General features: G+C 36.1%; 1 protein-coding gene across 3 annotated transcripts; it reads right to left on the reverse strand.

Moving 5' to 3' along the window:
• Nucleotides 1–3,884: 3,884 nt before the first annotated feature.
• On the reverse strand, nucleotides 3,885–10,246 carry LOC132165515 (palmitoyl-acyl carrier protein thioesterase, chloroplastic). 3 transcript variants are annotated; one of them, XM_059576116.1, is made up of 8 exons: nucleotides 9,799–10,246; nucleotides 9,013–9,062; nucleotides 8,211–8,744; nucleotides 7,937–8,070; nucleotides 6,395–6,508; nucleotides 5,811–5,982; nucleotides 5,603–5,671; nucleotides 3,885–4,515 (listed from the first exon to the last, which is right to left on the reverse strand). In XM_059576116.1, exons 3-8 carry the CDS (start codon nucleotides 8,706–8,708, stop codon nucleotides 4,252–4,254), a joined length of 1,251 nt encoding a protein of 416 aa, XP_059432099.1. In that variant the 5' UTR covers nucleotides 8,709–8,744; nucleotides 9,013–9,062; nucleotides 9,799–10,246; the 3' UTR covers nucleotides 3,885–4,251. The 3 variants fall into 3 exon arrangements, with proteins under 3 accessions (XP_059432099.1, XP_059432100.1, XP_059432098.1); XM_059576117.1 differs by lacking the exon at nucleotides 9,013–9,062 and having other exon boundaries at nucleotides 9,916–10,246; XM_059576115.1 differs by lacking the exon at nucleotides 9,013–9,062.
• Between the last annotated feature and the right edge of the window lie 2,576 nt (nucleotides 10,247–12,822).

The raw sequence follows: 12,822 nt of genomic DNA on the forward strand, positions 1-12,822 counted from the left end.
CAATCTGTCGGTACATTCAATCAGTTCAGTTTCATTTCTCCCACACACTGATTCGTGTTTGAAATACAATATTTGAAAAAGGTCTCGAAAAGCACCAACGACAAAACTGTGTACAAATCACTTTTATATATTAAAAAAAAAAAAAAAAATTGTCATAATTAATAATTATTTTTTTTCCTATTCGTCATAATTAATATTTAGAGAGAATTTCATAACATAATCCAATAATAAGAATCTAGGCACAGTTACTTCATTTTGTTTTTGTTTTTTTTTTTTTTTGGTATATTTTGTTTGTGATTAAATAGACGAGTTCATCGTTTGCTGCATTGTTTGTAAATAATATTACTATTGCCTCTAATTGACTTCTTATTTTTCAAAATATGTCAGTCTAAACATAGAAAAAATATATATATATTAGAAAGAAAATAAACATATTATAAATTATAGATACAAGCAAAACAGTACAAAACTCACCATGAATTAGAAAAAAGAAAAAAGAAAAAAAAGGTAGAGTTGTAAACCTTTAACTTTAACTAGATTGATCATCAGACCTACTTTTATTTTAAAACGTAGTAGGTAAGGCAAATAGAACTGCCTTTTGCGCCTGGGAAAGTCCTTTATATATATATATATATATATATATATATGTGTGTGTGTGTGTGTTAATTGATAAATCCCAATGCCGGCGAACCTCCTCCCTGAAATTAAACATGAAAGTAGCAAATCCGAGGAAGTGTAGCAATGATAGCAGCAATCACTCAATACTACCTACAGGCTACATCCATCCCTCTATAATGTCTGAATATTCAAGATTCCTCAGATTGATAAAAGTCTTAACAAAGCCAAAAAGCTTCAAAAGCTAATGTTGAAGTAAAAATAATTTAATTTATTCTATAACTCTAAGTCTCTCTTTAAGAAGGGGAGAGAATTAACACTTAAAATATTTAATTAAAATAGAATATGAATTATAGAGACATGGTTTGAGTTTATAAGCTCTATTTTGATACCACTTTAAATCATCACTTGACCCAAGAATTTAAATTAATAAAAATTGATTAATTTAATCATTTAATTTATATTCTAATATGAACAACATTATAATAGAAGACGATTCCTTAATCATAATACAAGGTATATATATATATATATATATCCAAAACCTACAGCAGCCCACAGAATAAAAAATCAAACCCAAGTTGCAAATATTAAAAATCTCCCTATAACGCTTTAATAATTTCACATGAATAGTAATACTATTGTGTTTTAGAAGAAAAAAAAAATACTAATACTATTGGGCATAAGCAGCTTGTTCAATGAATCTCTAGTTGTAAAATATGTGACTTCCCTTTTATTCTTCCTCCTAATATTGTATCCATGTAAAGCAAGATCATCCATTCCCCAATCCAATTGCAATTATAATTAATTATCATCCCCCAAAGAAAAATAAAAACACACATCTCACTGTCAACCTATTAAATATATAATACAGATTAAGATTCTTTGTTATACCTTAAATTGTGACCATTCATTTTTAATGAACAATTAGGTTTAAAAATGGTCGGTCCCTCACCTATATTTGTTGTCCGACCACTTCATAGTCTATCAACCCTTTCTTTTTGTCATTTTAAATCCAAATCATTCATTACAGACGATCTAACGAACAGTAATTGAAGTATTACACCAAATTCTACACCTTACACAAATTCTACACCTAAAATCTAAGAAAAGAAGGACATAAGGAATTTAATACATCGAACATAAAATTATTATTATTATTTTTTTTCAAGAAAAAAAAAGGGTAACATGATTGAGACAGTTTTACATTGCTATAGCATATACTAAGTTGACCTGGAGTTGTTTAAGCAATATTTGGGACACACAAAGGTTCCAGGTCAAAGGAGCCCCCGACAATAGCATATGGGCATTGTTGGCATGCCGGCAACGTGTCTTTTTCTAATTCGTTGTTTCTCAACTGGGAAAAAGCAAGGGGTCATCCCATCATACTGAGGTTCCCGCTGAATGCGTCCCACTGCAAAACCGATTGCCGCACGCGGCTTTCCCACGTCTACCATTTCAGCCTGTCAAAGCTAATTTCAATCATTTTGGTGTCCAAAAATCACTATTAAATCTAAAATTTAATAATATTTTTGAACGTCACGTCAAAAAATGTGTATTTGAATGCGTGAAAGTGAGAGTTTGTATAACGTTTTTCAAAAAGGCAAAAATTTATTTCTACAAACTAATATCTAAAAATGACTGTGTATTCCTTAACATGTGACTATGAGAAATACATGTTTTTTTAATAGTCTGTGCTTCTTAGAGACCGGTTTGTAAAAAATATTCTGCAAATTCTTATTCTTCTAAAAAATGTAATGATAATTTTTTGGGAAATTTCACTTACCTTATGACTTGTCGCCCATTTTGTAATGTTCACTCTAAAGTTCAAAACCTCTCAATTTAGTGTATCGGAGATCTATTAGGATTTTCCGTTAAACCCTAACAAAATTCTCAAAATACCCTCACTTTTTTTAAGAAAAAATATTTAATTTTTTTTTGTTGCAAAGATTCAGGCATGACTATTTTTACAAATACCATTTAATTCAGACTACCGCCTTAATTTTTACAATTTTTTTTCTTTTGTTTTTCCTAAAACAAATGAGGGTATTACTTATTTATCCAAAAAAAAGAAAAAAGAAAAAGAAAATAGGAGTATTTTGGGAAAAGTTAATGAAGGGGTGAGATTGCAAACAATTAAAAAACTTTAAAAAGACATTACAAAAGTAATGACAATTAAAAAAATAAAGTAAAATTTTTCATAATTTTTATTTTCACGTCAGAAGAGCAAGTGAATTCGGAGTGTATAGCTTTTCTCTCGTCATTATTGTATGTTATAAAAAGTATTATCACGATTGCCGGAGTTTTCTCCCCTTCTGAGTTGAGTTCATCTTGTTGCCAGGCTTTTGTTTTTGTAGTTTTGTACAGTTGGGATTGGTGCCTAATCATGTGAAGTCCCGTCAATGCTGGCGGTGGGACGTCTTCATGTGCATGCATGAATGAGTTTTGCTAGAAAATAGGCTCAACTTTTAATATACTTCCGAATCATATTCTTCGTTTTTAGCTAATTAGATGCAAGTTCTTAATTATGTATATATACATGTATGATATGTACGTGCAATGCATCATTCGTTTTGTTCCTTGATACAAGCATCGGTCGTAGTAATATAATACATGACATTGTATTTGTCTTATATATCTTCCAACGCTTCGTGCATGCACTTGTTGATCAATATCATCTTCTCCTTGCTCCTAATTTTTTTCCCATTTTCCAATTATACGTGGTAAGATTCTGTCAACGTTCTTTGAATCAACTGCCACTTCCTCCCTACATAACATTTAATTAATCTTTTATATAGATGTGGGTTATAAAAAAAAAAAATTCTTATTTTCTTCTCTTTTTGTTCATGTTTTCGATGCCACTAGCTTTTTGTTCATGTTAATATCTGTGGAGGACTTGAGCATCTTTTTAGCCTATTGGGCCTGTGGGCTACAAATTTAGGATGATCTTTTCCTCACTCACTGTTTGAGCCAGGCGCATTAATTATCTATTTTTACTATTTCCTGAAGAAAGAATAAGATTATTTTTTTATTAATTTAACTTATGCAATAATTAAAATGATTAGCAAAATGTGAAACTCTTTTTGGTATTTCTTTTTGGCTAGCCGGGCCCAGTATACGTGCTCTAATACCCAAATCCAAAGCCATGGGCAAAGTAAGATGACCATGCTAATTGTGACAACTGACAAGTCATTATAAGATGTTTTTTCCATGAATACAGACTGTTGCATCGAAACAAGGAGAAGATATTTGAAGTCAAGTAATCAATATTTTCCTGCAGCAATAAATGGAGATATTTTGCCATTTCTAAATAGAAAAGAATATTTAGAAAAAATATACATGCCATTCCAACAAATAAGACAAATCGCCCAGACATCCCACACAGCTAAAGGTTAACTGCCAGAAATGCAGATATCGGCCCTCTAGTGTCCACCAACCAACCAGGTGCAGAAAGAGAGTACAGGAAGAGCTAATTACAACGGGACTGCCTTTTCCTTTCCAAGTGAAGACAAAAGAGAAGGAATATCTATATATCTATATATATAAAGAAGAAACGCATGTAAATCCAAGAAACACATGCAGGATTCTACACAAGCGAGAGGGTATCGTAATTCCAGCTACAAAAGCACTCTTAGATTAAGCGCTTTCTGCTGGGACCTGACCAAGAGTCCCAAAGTTGTTGGCATATTTGGGCCTCCACAAAGTCCTTCCCCTCACAATCTCGGCCCCCTCCTCGAGCCGAAGCAAGTGCTGGCACTCGATGTCAGCCAAATTCATCAAATTACCAACGCCATTGACGGCGGTCAGAGACTGCAGCACACTGTCCCTCCCGCACTCCCTCCTATACTCCAAAGTCATCGCAGAAAGCTCGTGACTCTCCAAGATCGGCAATGGAGCACTCTGCAAGGAGAAAAAGAAAAACAGTTCAATAATCAACTGAAATAAAAAAAAATAATAATAAAAAAAAAAAAAAAAAAAAAAAAAAATTCTAGTAATCCATCAGTGTTCCAATAATCAATGGAACAATCACGTCTGTTGCTAATTAAACCAGGGGAGATTTGAAAGAACATGTGGATTAGGTAAGATACAATGTGTTTTCTATGGTTTGCAATGCAATAATTGCTTAGGCATCACCACAAACACCTGAAAAAGAAATGTTGTTTACTGAAAGTTTAGCACAAATTGTGTCTGACGAGATATAGCCCAAATAATACCAAACAAAGTATTGCACGGCCACATTGGATGATGGTATTAGGAATATCCCTTCCAGCAATTAGTCAATAAGATAAGTAAAAGATGACAGCTAAAAGGGAAGGAATGGGTACTTCCACAAAAACAGATGTGCACATGGCATGATGCACTTAAGTCTTATATACTTTCAGAAAGACAGATGTACACATGTTCATGCTGCACTTAACCTTGCTGGACAACCAAAGAGATAACTGCATAAGTATATTACTTCCAATGGACTTATCCAGCATGGGAATAATGGAGGTCAGTGGGAGAAGAACTTAAATATTAAGGAAAATGCAAAACTGATGAGTATGGGAGAACATACCCTTAAAGAATTTGACAATGAGGTCGAAACTTTTATATTTAAAGCTTTGGAATGTGATTTGGCTCTAAGACAAGCTCTAAATTAAAATAATCATTTCTAAGCATATGCAATCAACTGTTTCTCAAAATTAGGAAACCAAGCAGTACCCCTCAGAACATGCTTGTACAGTTATTGCTGGCTTATAAACTTTTCGGAACATATTAAGCCCAAGAAAAGGTTATTCTGGTCAGACCCAGTTCCACTACATATTCCATTCAGAGTTTTGATCTGGCTGACCATCTCTGTACTGGGTTAGCCATTATTATTAGCATGCATATTGTATCTAGTAAACAGGCATCCAAGAAAGGACAAAGATTAAAGAGCAAGAGAGAGGGAGAGGGGGGAGTGCAAGGGGATGATCTAAAAAAGGGAATCCATATCGACATCTACCTCAAGGATCCAGCCAATGTACTTCACATTGTTAACATGCTGGTTGACGTCTAAATCACTCCATCTAGGCTGCCAATTGAAAAGGAAAAAAAAAAAATTATATGCCAATCAGAAAGCAACATGAGTGCCACAAGCCAGATATAATTTTGAAAATAAAGGAAAGAGAACAACTGTCAATTGCAATTTTCAGATGAAAAAATCAACTTACAGATAACCCAGTGCGAACATAGTCCGCTGTATTATCATCAAGCTTTTGTAGTTTTCTGCTATCCTCTTCCACAACAGGAGGAGAATTCATAAAGTAAGGCTCTATTTCCCCTCGAACTTCATCTGGAATCTTAGATAACCTCCTTGTTTTTTTATTCATCATCACCCAAACACTGCAATTCATCAAAACCAATAACACAATCATTGTGATCCTGATCAATTACTTGTGCTAATAATTTTAAAGTATACAAAACACCATGTCGCATGTTGACATGCAGGAAGTTCATTACAATATATCCCATAGAAAACACTTTTTAACACTTTTACAATCAGAATCATCCCAGCCTTCCCAGGAAACTTAATAACAAATCGAAAAAGATTATATGTTTCATTGCTTTGATTGTCATCACCACACAGTATAAGATATATACTATAACATAATTATATGCCCCATTCAAACACCATCATGCAGCATATGTCAAAAGTTACATAACGCTTAAGTTTAACAAGCGGGAGCACAGATAAATTATTATTTTTTTTTTTAGAAAAATGTAAAAGGATCAAAATCTTCAAATAATATTGTACCTGGAGGCTCTTGTAAGAATTTCGCCAGTTTTGTAATCACGTAGAAGCCAATCACGCCGCATACCATTCTTTCCAGATGGACTAACCCAAGTGTCCACTTCAACAACATCACCCCTGTGAGACAAAAATAAACTAAATCCATCAATCTCGACTGACCACTCTCCCACTACAAATCAATTTATAACCTATAATTATGTTACTTCCCAGCCATAATAACGTTCCATAAAGTTCTTACACTCACTGCAACAAAATTAGTTCCATAAAGTTCTTACACTCAGTTCAACAAAATTAGTTTAGTGCAGTTGGCTCCAAAATTTATACATTAACGCAAAACATATTTATAATTTAAGAGTCTTTGAAATGTTAACCATCATACTTGAGGAGTTCAAGTAGTTGCCATCTGTGTCGAGCTTTTTTCCTTTCTAAGAAAGTCACATTAACCCAGCAAATTGGAATGCAACTTCATAAAAATACATCATACACATAGCAGAAGCATTACTCTGAGAGACAGAAATGAGGGAAACTGTATAGCATCCCTAGCTTATTAATCCCTTACAAATGTCAACTCTACATAGGAGCTGAAATTCATATCTAAATATTCCTATTTTGGTCTCTTTTTTGGGCTTTTGGTTTTATCTTGAGCTGAAGCCCTATCACAGATTGAATGTTCCATAAAAGCCTATATATGTTACTTTACGCTTGTCCATCATGTCTTCCAAAGAGGGTAAGACTGTATATCAATTGACCCATCCCTTGAGAACATTCATCTTCTCTCGCTCATTCTTTCTCCATTTGTTTGAATAAGAAAAAGAATATTCACCGCCATATCACTATCTTGAGTTTTAGAACACATCTAATGGCTACCATATACACCCATGAACCTATTATTTCTACCAGCTTTGTTTATATAACTATAAGATGTGAAGAATTCTTATGTAGCAGGTTAATATTATGTATTAGGGCCTCTATTATGCTTTAAGATGCCATTACAACATACTCAGAATCAATATGAAACAAATATTTTAATCAAGAGCAGAATAAAATTCTGCGGAATGGGGGGACCCATCTAATCCTCAAGTTTTTTATTTTGTGTTCTTTTCTATTATTAATACTTATTTTCAAGCAAGAACTTCACATTCATACTTAGAATTGACTACCGCAAGTGCACAAAATCTACCTAAATAATATGTTAAGATTCACACTCACACTAATGGCCCGAAGAAATAAACCACTCCAGCAGAATCCACAAATAGGACACAACCTTTTCAGATACAGATTTGTGACCTTCTTTAGGCATCACCCTCAAAATTTTAGAGAAAATACAAAACTAAGTATATAGAGCTAAGTACAGAGCCAATTGTTTGCTACATGGCCAGCACTATAAACTTCATATGATGTATGGTAGCAATGTTGGATAAAATCATCCAAGTCATATGTGAAAAAACGGCCGCACAAAACATAAACCACATAAATAAATGGCAAAATCATCAGCTCATGTTCAACGGCCGCTAAAAAGGGCAAACTCATGAAGTTGTGACTTACCAAGTAGGATAGCGATCTACGACAACCTGCATCCGTGTAACCACCCATATCAGGTTCTTTTTGCACATCTCTGGCGTTGAACCAAAACCATCACCAAGAAGTCCAGCACCCTTAACATGATTAAGGGCAGATTCCTGCAGCCAAAAACAGAAGAAAACAGCTCATGAAGAAGAAGTCTTAGTAACACCAGATACAAATGATCTCACTAAAAGATTATAACACAAACATATCTCCAAAAAAAGGATACGATAAGATTAGAAGATTTCAATAATACCTGTAAATGATTCATCAACGTCTCTATAGACGCTGTCCGATCAGCACCTATTTCGTATGATCTAATAGAAAAGTTCTGCCGGAACACAAAACCATCCTGAACAATCCTCCCTAGACCAAAAGGGTCAATAAGCATGTCGGGCCGCCTGGGTTTCCAATCCAGCATCATCCACTGTTTCTCCGCGGCCAAGAAGATTGTGGTGATAGCAGCAAGAAGCATGCTCCAATCAGGTATCGTGTTGATGAAAGTCCTGGGGGGAGGCGAGGATGTTTCACACTCATTCTTCACACCTTCCACAGGTGTTGTCAAACCAACCGAGGTACCGTTTATTTTGGGAGGGGCTTGGGCATTTGCTTTGACCTGCAAGCCACCGGAGATCCCAGCAGATTTTGACTTCATTCCTCCCAAATTCGCAGGCTTTGGGGTGGCCTTGGCGCCAGAGTTCGGTGATGGAGATGGAACCGGAATAAATGCGGAAGTAGCGGCAGTCGCAACCATTGTGAATTCCTTTACGACGCGCGGAGTCAGCAATTTCTGAGAAATTCTCTCTTTGTCAGTGAAATTTGTACAACCAAGTTTTAGGAATCTTCACAAACACGCATCAGACAACAACACGTAACAGTGGAAAAAACCAAACAGATAGCTATAGCAAAACTAAATTCTCAATTTCTTCAACGAATTACACTACGAATATCACACCCACGTTCTGCACGGTTCATTTGAAGAATGAGTAAAACCAAAAGCATAAACTACTCGAAATGTCATACGCGAGTTTCCGTTTTCAATAACGGGAAAAACATACACGTACGCGATGTGCTGATCCTTTTACCAGTAATTGCCTCAAAGAATAGCCTGTTTCAGGGAATTTAGGGGGAAAAAAAAACACAAATCATGCTAAGAAACAACAGGTTTCCCGAAATTTTGCAATTTAAAATTATAAAAAAATTTACAAAAATCTGATTTCCAAAAAAAATTCGAGCCGCTCAAGTTTTAGCATTTGGCGCATTTTTGCTTCCTTCTATATTTTTGCCCAAAACCAAACGGAACAAAAGAAGGGATTAATAACAAAGAAAATTTCCTAATTCCAGAGAAAATGAAATATTGATTCCGATTGCAAATCAAATCCATGGGAGAGAAGAAAAAAACAATATAAGGCGACCACTAATTTAAAAGGCAAAAACAATCAAGAATATTATCTAATGCAGAATCATTCGTAAACATGGAGCCAAAAACAGAGCAGATCTGAGCTGAAAACTACAAAACATCACAAGCGAAGGCCAAACCATTTCAATTCATTTCGTTAACATATTTGGAAACTTATGCATCGCAATATAAACAAAAAAAAAAAAAAAGAAATCATGCCAATAATCCAATCTTATCCCCATTGTGTACCCCTTCATTGCATCCAAAGTCATATTTTGTACAAGTAAAAATGGCAAAACTGTAACGCCGTGTTTGGCTGCCGAGAAAAAGCTAGAGAAATTTGAAATTCGAAATTTGAAATACAGATCTCTCGCTATTCAAGAGCACCACAAAACAACAACTTAACATTCAAAATTCCCAAACTTTTCCATTTCCTTCCCATTACCTTCACTTTCTCGGCAACCAAACGGAGGGCAACGATAACCACCAAATTTCCAAATGCCACAGCACCAGATCAGACGAGAAAATTAGAGAAAACGAAAGAAAATCTCCACTTCCGTACCTCAACCAGCGAGAAACTCAGGAAAACAAAACGAAAAAATAAAAAACAGTTTTCAAGCAAGAGAAAAACAGGGCAAAAATCGGCGCAAGCAAAAAATGAGGGGCTATTGCGTCATTTCGGATCCGCAAACTGTTTTTTCCCAGTCTCTTCTAGGGCTCGCGATCTCGTTCCTCCTTCCTCGCTCTTCTTCTTCTTTTATTTCCTTCTTTTTTTCTTTCTTTCTTCCTCTATTTTGGAATTTCGTATCACTTTCCAAAAAAGCCAAAAATCGGAGAAAATAAAAAAAATGTGGGATTTAGGGCGAGCGATTGCTTGGGTGGTAGAGAATTGGCGAGCTGCGACTTATTTATATATAGTAACCCCACCGTCTCCACTTGGACCTCCCGCCTCTCGTTCAAAGTTCCACATCCCCAACACTTCTCTCCCACCTTATTTTTACGCCTTTGTCCTTTCTTTACCCTTTTCCGTGCCACGTATTTCATTATTGCCAACAAATATTGTTGGGGGGCTGCGGAGTTAGGAGAGAAATTTTGCTCCGTTTTCGTTTAATCCACTCTGGTAATTAATTTTTGGATTATTAAATAATTAAATAAATAATTGGGGCGTCTTTAATTTTTCCATAACCTTCGTGACGGCATGTAATTGAAACGTGCCATCGTTGGAAAAAGCTCAGTTGGATTGAAACGGCATGTAATTTATTTTTCATGGTAGCGTTGGAATAAATATTATTATTATATTCTTGTTGGGAAAGCTTAGCCCTACACTGATTCCATTTTTCAGCAACAAATAATTGAAGGCATGAGAGTTATATGAATCACAATATACTATTTATGGACAAAAGGGAAATGGGAACCATGTCTTTCCCATTGCAAGCCATTTTGATTCTTTGAAAAATGTTTTGGATATTACAGTTTTTATTTTAATCGTTTATGATTCGACTGTCACGGACGTGGTAGTCCACGTTAACCAAGTAGTTAAGGTTAGTAGAGCGGGAAGAAATTCACCAAGAAAAAAGAGGCTTTAGCTCTTGCGGTCCACGCCAAAACAAATGTTTTATCTTTAGATGTTTGGCCAATTGTTGCACTTCAACGCATTTCGAGAAAAGCCAATTAACTTTGGGTTTAAGTAGCGTTTCACCCCTAATCACAACTTATAGTTGGTTGGATCAGCCTATTCTTGAAGTGAACAATTGGCACACACTCCATTTCCAAGAGAGAGAATCTTCAAAGGGAAGAAGAAAATAAGTGCAAGCTTATCTATTCTCCATCAAATTCTAACACAACATAGTAAGTATTACTCTGAGGGCTATGTCAATTTGTAAATAAATTGTAATAAAAATTTGGGAAAAAAAAAACCTCCACAAACTATTAGCCATTTTTGTTTTAGCCCTCTAATGTTTAAAAAATGATAAAATAGCCCTACAAACTATCAAACATTTGCAATTTGGTCACTCCGCTAATCATTACCGTCAAATAGGATAGAAAATTCAAAACTGTGTCATTTTGGCAAGGTTAAGTTACAAAATATCCTTTTGAAAAAAAAAAAAAAATCAATTAAAAAAATGTCTCCCAAAATGACGTCGTTTTGAGGGGAAGAAAAAAATAATAATAATGAAGAAAATGAAAGCAGTGAAATGAGTGGTCCACTTTAACTACCTTTTGATCCAGCTATGGAGCCTGTAGGTGGAGGTGCAAGGCCTAGTGCGAGCGCCGGTGCTGTGGATTCATTGTAGAATTGGTACAACTCATACCTAACATTACAACTAGGGAAGAGAACTCTTCCCCCTTGCTTTCCACTAGAATATATAGGAAGACGGTTTATAGTTGCCTGAAGACAACTATTGTAGCCGGCGCTGGATAGGTCCGGTGTGCACTATACAAGGTTATACAAATTTTGAAACTGGGAAAAATTCACTTCCTTAGTCCCAAACTTCTTAACACCGATCGGAAAGTTGGAAGCCTCAGTTGCCAGTTGGGTCATCGTTTTGTTCAAAAGCTGGTTGAACTGGTCATGCTCGGTGATGTTCTATGTGTTCCACATGTGAATTCTAGGCCTTACAGCCACGGTGGAGAAGATAGACTCGTTGGAGTAGCGTACCATGCACTCGTCGTGCCAAATAACTGCCATCTTTTCTGTTGAACATTTACTGGCGAGCTCCCGGGTTGCGTTGACCATGCATTTTTGGCAAATTTCAGCAGTGACATCTCTGCGGCAGAGGAAGAAACCGTAGACGGGGTGGTTGGGTGGCCACCCCCATGGCCTGGGGGTGGTACTGTACAAGATTATACAAATTTTGAAATTAAAAAAAATTCACTTCCTTAGTCCCAAACTTCTTAACACCAATTGGAAAGTTGGAAGCTTCAGTTGCCAGTTGGGTCATCGTTTTGTTCAATAGCTGGTTGAACCGGTCCTGCTCGGTGATGTTCTGTGTGTTCCACATGTGAATTCTAGGCCTTACAGCCACGGTGGAAAAGATAGACTCGTTGGAGTAGTGTACCATGCACTCGTCGTACTAAATAACCGCCATCTTTTCCGTTGAACATTTACTGGCGAGCTCCCGAGTTGCGTTGACCAGGCATTTTTGGCAAATTTCAGCAGTGACATTTCCGCGGCAGAGGAAGAGACCGTAGACGGGGTGGCTGGGTGGCCACCCCCATGGCCTAGGGGTGGTACTGTACAAGGTTATACAGATTTTGAAACTGGGAAAAATTCACTTCCTTAGTCCCAAACTTCTTAACACTGATCGGAAAGTTGGAAGCCTCAGTTGCCAATTGGGTCATTGTTTTGTTCAATAGCTGGTTGAACCGGTCCTGCTCGGTGATGTTTTGTGTGTTCTACATGTGAATTCTAGGCCTTACTGCCACGGTGGAGAAGATAGACTCGTTGAAGTAGCGTACCATGCACTCG

The sequence above is a fragment of the Corylus avellana genome, chromosome ca11 (genome assembly GCF_901000735.1).
Source record: "Corylus avellana chromosome ca11, CavTom2PMs-1.0".
Lineage (NCBI taxonomy): Eukaryota > Viridiplantae > Streptophyta > Magnoliopsida > Fagales > Betulaceae > Corylus > Corylus avellana.

Bases quoted from the DNA above. Each gene is read 5' to 3' on its own strand.
- LOC132165515 (XM_059576117.1), bottom strand. From the start codon at position 8,708: ATGGTTGCGACTGCCGCTACTTCCGCATTTATTCCGGTTCCATCTCCA. The intron at 8,071-8,210 runs GTATTATTGAAA...TTTTGGCTGCAG, and splicing joins CGTTGATGAATCATTTACAG to GAATCTGCCCTTAATCATGT. The intron at 5,672-5,810 runs GTAAGTTGATTT...TTCAATTGGCAG, and splicing joins ATGTTCGCACTGGGTTATCT to CCTAGATGGAGTGATTTAGA.